At 39.6% G+C, this 6293-nt stretch overlaps 1 protein-coding gene across 1 annotated transcript in view; it reads right to left on the bottom strand.

Annotated features, from left to right (window-relative positions):
* Nucleotides 1–583: 583 nt before the first annotated feature.
* GDPD1 (glycerophosphodiester phosphodiesterase domain containing 1) overlaps nucleotides 584–6293 on the bottom strand; it is a 16675-nt gene continuing 10965 nt past the window's right edge. Inside the window, 4 exon segments of the mRNA XM_027660321.1 lie at nucleotides 584–3962; nucleotides 4488–4539; nucleotides 5305–5364; nucleotides 5525–5710. Coding sequence (XP_027516122.1) covers nucleotides 3840–3962; nucleotides 4488–4539; nucleotides 5305–5364; nucleotides 5525–5710 — 421 coding nt within the window. The 3' untranslated portion in view covers nucleotides 584–3839.

Genomic DNA, 6293 nt, shown 5'->3' with positions numbered 1-6293 from the left:
GCTGTCCCCAAATCAACCTGTCAACTCCCAGAGGCTGTTTATACTCAATAATCCATTGATTTTTCATTGATCATCCCCAATCTCACCACAAATCTCCCAGAAAAGGGAGCAGGTGGAAGACATTGTGGGGGAGACAGAAATAAGTGTCCTTAGGACATCACAGAAAGGAATAATTTAAAGGGTGATTTAAAGGCCACAGTAAAATAATTTAAAGTGTAAATTATCAGCTCTTCACTGTTTCAGAGGCCAAATAGATGAATGTGATTATTAATCAAGTGAAAAAAGCAGACACAGCCCTTTTGCAGTGAAGGCTCTCATTTCAACCTGCAGTTCCTCAGCGTTTTCACTCCCCCATTCAATTCAGGTGTGATTTACATAATAAATAGGATGTGACATCATCCACAGCTGGGAACTGCTACACTCTGTAATTAAACTAATGAGTCTGATGTCTAGAACCAGGCTGCACAAGGTGGATTTTGTCAGTGCTTTCAAAACCTGACCTGTAATGTCATAAACGTGCACCAGAACCAGGCCATTCATCAGCAAACTGGGCAAACACCAAACAGCACATTTAACACAGGACCACCATCAAAAGCTCAACGTTTACTACACTGCAAATATAAAATCATCATCACAGAAATGAGGCTTTTAGGCAAAGAAGTCACAATTAGTGTTTAGGTTTTAGATCTTTTATGGGCAAAGACGTTTTAACGTGTCACATTTCGAAAGCGCCCATCTTACTTCACACAAAAAGAGAAAACCCTTCATAGCTTGGGAGCTACAGAGGTGCACGAGGCTTCCTGCAAATTAAAAGTGCATGAAATACACACATCATCCTTCATACATAAAATATTCTGCAGCAGGGTTGAGAACACAGTAAGTGTTAAAACAATATTTAGAGTTAAAAGTACCTGAAAAGAATCTCCCCTCGAAGAGAGAGATCAACTGAACATCCTCCTGGACAACTGTGCAAGTTCCCAACAAAAGCTTTTCTGCACCAGTGGGTTTAAAAAAAAAAAAAAAAATCACACAGCGAGTTCTGGAATATTTAAAACAATTATTTGATACAGCAAACATTCAACAGCTGCCTCAAATCCATGTTATTTTGTCACAGGCAGTTTTCATGGCCTCAGCCCTGTGCATTGGTGCTCAGATCATCCACGAACCATCATCTGTCTCAAGAGACCAAATTTTAGTCTTATACTAAAGCCCAAACAGGTGAATGGATAAATTCAGCAGCTTTTCCAGCACTGAACCCCTTCCCTCCCATGTAACTTGCCTCACTTAAATTCCAGATATTGAGCAGCAGATTTATCCAAGCTCATGTATAAACAGCACAGTCAAGAGCTACATCAGATGTGGGAAGATTGGTTGGGTCTAATGGCTGAAAAATGTGTTGAGCATCTTTGAAGGTAGAAATTTCCAACACTGCTGCTAGAGAGGAAAAATATTAAAATTAAAAAACTGCATCTGTGTTTTGTCATTCAATACAGAATAATGCAAAATAGTTTATTTAGTCAGTGATGGGGGGAACTTGAGAGACAAACCAAGTCATCACGTGTCCCTTGAGAGATTAAAAATGGTATTTTAAAACTTAGCTCTTCCTAGCCTGAAAAAAAAAAAAAAAGGTTCTGATGTGTAAGTGCTATTTGGTAGCAATCTCTAAAACCAGAATTATCTTTAATTGAGGTGCATGTGTTGGAAATTCAATAGCAATAAAACTGAGCTTAAGGAAACCACACTGCATAAAAACTACCTGGGGCTACAAACTGGTATTAACCCAGATTAAGACAGAAAGGTGGAATTTTTAATTTACTTACTGAGCTGCATATGGAGCTTATTCTACAACTATTCTGTGACTTCTAGAAAGGAGGCAGAGCTATGACTTGACTCATTATTAGAACTTATCTGACCAGACAGAACTGATCTGAAAGGGAAACAAAAAAGCTTATTACATAAAAAATAATTCATCCTTTTTCCCCTGAACAGTTTAAGGAGATACTTTTTCCTCTCTTCCATTCAATAAGTAACAAGGGTGATTAAATCAGGAGGAAATGGAATCTGCAGTCACCTTAACCAGGCAGATATTGAAAAGGACACCATTAACTCATTTGCCACCATCAGTAAAATCACTTAAATCCCAAATTCAGTAGTTTCTTCCATTTCATCCAATAGAAATATTCCTCAGAAAGGAACTGTAATGCAGAAACAAAGCACTATCCATGCAGTTGGATTTGGCTTTCCAGCAGCCTCCTCACAGACATCTGACACAGCAAAGATGCTCCATGATGACAAATTTGGGAGGGTTCTTGCCCTGCCATATCTGAGCTACCAAGGGAAAAACAACTTTCCAAGTCCTCCTAACAGTGAGTGTACCTTGCAGGGAATACACTCCTGCCTCTGGCCACTGTATTTATTACTGAAATCCATCATTTTCATGTGAAGGGAACAGATACTGCTGGAATAAAAACTAGTGTTTAGTGATAGTCTCTGCTGATGAAATGACTGAGCTTTATACATGACATTGGGTACAATTAAGCCACAGTAATTAAGCTCCTTCTGACCCCTCAAGCACTGACCTGGGCACACCAAAGCACAGGGGCACTGCAGGCTCAAATCTGTCTGGCACATGGATTCCACCTGCTCCCAAGGACAGGGCAGCACGTGAGGGTATTCCAGAAACACCCTCCTGCCTGATCCCATTCCACAATCCCTGGGGTTTCCTGGCTTTTGCCAGGGAAGTTATTTCCATGTCCATGCACGTGAACTTTATGGCTACTGAGTGGACTTCTGTGGAGAGCAAAGATCAAAATTTACACACATTCCAGACTGACACTTTCTCCCTTTATAAATAAAAACCTGCTTTGGGTGAATTCATTTGATAGGAACTCCTGACCAAACTTAAGTCTTCTTTGGTCCCTCACCCTAAAAACGATTTCCTGTTCATCAAAATGTGCAAAAGACTTGCAGGACATTGTGTTCCTTTGTGAAAAGGCTATTTCAAAGTGAGTGTATTCTGGGGTAAGTGCAATCTGCCTTTCTGGAAGGCCACACACTGCCATGCCAAGGTCAGCTCACACCAGGGGCAAACCTGGAGCCTTGAGCTGGAACTCAGTGTCAAACCTAGATCCTGGCTCAAATATTGTATTTAGACCTTGACCAACAAGTCACAGTATTACCATCACATCACAAAGAGTCTAAAACAGCTGCAACTCAAATCCAGCATTCCTGCCAGGGAGAGCAACAGAGTAAATCCATCCTGACTGAGTTAATTTTGGCTAAAAAGTGACCACTTTTACTGACTGCACTTCACAGGCTTAAACCACCTGGCCACACACAGGGGCTCTGCTTTGCTGTTTCTCCTGTGCCTGGTTGTTTTTTTTTTTCTTTTGCTCCACAAGTTACCTGAAAACTAAAAGCAACACAAGAAATGCAAGCACACAGGTTACACTTCCAGAAATTCTCCAGTTTCTGCTCGCTAGGATATCACTGGAATAACTGCTGTGTCTTGACACCTGGGTAGGAACACTTGTGACAGGTAAAATAATGCTCATTATCTCCAGGTACCCAACTCTCTTCCTAGTCATCACAATTTGTGAAGTGTGCCATTGCTAAATGAGCTCTATTTACAGATGTAAACTATGTGGTTACAGTTGTAAAATAAATAGACAACCTTTACATTAGGTAGTGACTTGACAACAAGGTAAACAGATCATCCAATTACATCTTTCCAGCAAAATGATCTGTGGATGCTGCCCCCAATTTTTTTTTTTTTGTTTAAATGAAGAAAATCCTTGGCTCACAATCTATTCTGCAAGAACTTCCTCGGTTTTCTTCTTTTATGCTGGATAATTATGTAAAAACTCCTTCAGTTTTGTGGGATAGTCTGTCATCACTCCAGTTGCTCCAAGGTCAAATGCTCTCTTGTATTCTTGTTCTTCATTCAGTACCCAAATGTACACCTAAGATGGGAGAGAAGAACAAATTATCACAGGAAATACTAAGTTGGTTTTTTTTTTTAAAGGTGACTTTTGACCTCAGTTGTTTCATGTGAGACAGATGATGCCACATATATTTAAAATGATAAATTATTCCCTTATGATGCCACACAATCATGCCCTTCCAAGAGGGACATTTTTTTTAGTGGTGGCTCCAATTCCATTTCACCAAGACTTTAGATCTTTCTAAAAGTCAAATATTATTCTGTGAAAACTCCACAACAGGTTTATAAACTGATTTTGAGGCTTCAGTTTGAAGTGGGGAAAAAAAAAAATCAACAACCAAACTTAGAAGGATTTAAATTAAAAAGTCTTTTTCCAAGCATACCAATCTTTCTTTGCAACCACAGATCTGCAAACACAACAGGAACTAAAAAGCCATTTATCATCCCAGCAAGACAACAGAACACATTGGGGAGAACATGAACCCACAATTAATCAGTTCTCACTGGGTTAAAAGCACATTTCTTTAATTTTGCCCCACTGTACCTGAATGCCCCGAGCTGTGAGATGGTCAAACAGTGCTTTCCTCATCAGCAAACTGTGGAAAAGAGAGAGGACTTCAAACACACATCAAATTTTCAGTGTCTGTTGATGCTCTGTAAATATTTCCACAAGGAAGTGAATAGAAAGCTCATTACAGAAAAACTTCCTGTTCAAGCAGCTCCAGCCTGGTTAATCCTGACACCCAGAAATCTGCATTAGCTCTGGTTATTTTATCAACCTGCTGAAGCTCAAATCCAGCAGACAAATCCTTCACCCCTGGTACCACATCTGATGAATCAACCCTCTTGCTTTCGGAAGAGATTTTATCCTTCCCACCAAAAGACACGAAAATTCCAGTGGCCACTTGAGAAATTAAATTGGCACATGTCAGAGACAGAAACAAGAGCCAGGAGACACCCCCTGCAGCCTCAGAGCCTGTGACTAAGATCCCTCTGAAGCACTGATATCCTTAAAATGCAAAGTGTTCCTTGTAAGGCAACCCTGACAACGTTATGGAACAGTCACATCCATGAAATCTGCATTTAATTGCACGTTAATCAGCTGAACACACTTCAAAACAGAAGTTAAATAGGCTCAACTGGAATAATGCCCACTGTTACTGCACTGCTCCAGAGCATGAAAAATAAAAGCATACAGGACACCTGCATAAGATTTGAATATGATTTATCCTGACAAAAAGCTGGAAAAACCTTTAAAAATATAACACATGGTTACAGCAACAGCTAGTCTTATTTGCTTAAATCAACTGTTAATATAAAGGCAAAACACAAATAAAAATTTAATCAGATGAAAATCTTACGTGTCAGCCAACCAGATAATGAATTTCTGGCTTCTTGACATCTTCTGTGGTTCCTTCAGCCTGTTGAGGAAGAAGAAATAAAATCATCAGAGGGCAGATTAAAATCTGATTTGAGATGTTCCTGCAAGAGGAACACGCAGAATTAATCTTGCCCTTGCTCAAATTAGAGCAGTAATTTCACTAAGACAGTGCCTTGGAATTGGGTTCCACTGGGACTCACTTGAGGATGATGGAAGGCATTGGAATTTCAAAGAATTCCTCCTTGAAGGGAATGAAGGGCAGCAGGCCAGTGTAGAACAGGCCAAGGAGCAGGAGGACACGCTGGGCACAGAAGATGGTGGCAATGTCAGAGTTCTGCAGGAACCAGGAAAGAAAGATTCTCAGTTATCTTGGTAGATTGTCCAGGCTGCTGCAAATAAATTTACTCATCACTGCAGGTTTAAAGTTTTAGGCTTCAATTAGAAATGGGGAAAAAAAAAACCACCCTGAACTTAGAGGGATTTAAATCAAAAAGTCTTTTTCCAAGCATACAAATCTTTCTTTGCAACCACAGAACTGGAAATACAACAGCTCAGGAAGTAAAAAGCCATTTATGATCCCAGCAAGACAACAGGACATCATCAGTACATGTTTAAAATTTTTATTAGCTGCACCTAAAGATTCAGCTGCCAGCTCTTTATATATGAAACTCTATACATATTCCTGCCACCAAACTTGAATTTCTCTTTCTGGTAACTTGAAATCCCCTGGAATAAGCACAATTTTAAATTCCTCAGCACAAGAAGGAATAGAATTAAATCTGCACAACAGCCTTATACTGATGAAACTGTCAACTAGTGGCCACATGCATTATTTTCATGAAAAGAAACAGACAATAAGCAATCCTTAGAAAAATTGGTTTTTATCAGATGAATGATGTGCAAAACAGGCTCTAAGGATACCTGGCATAAAACTGTAATGCCCTTTATTATATAAAACAAGAATAAAAC

The sequence above is a fragment of the Corapipo altera genome, unplaced genomic scaffold (genome assembly GCF_003945725.1).
Source record: "Corapipo altera isolate COAL_440 unplaced genomic scaffold, ASM394572v1 271, whole genome shotgun sequence".
NCBI lineage: Eukaryota > Metazoa > Chordata > Aves > Passeriformes > Pipridae > Corapipo > Corapipo altera.
Note: the sequence above shows the minus strand (reverse complement) of the source record. Positions and strands in the feature narration are given on the sequence as shown.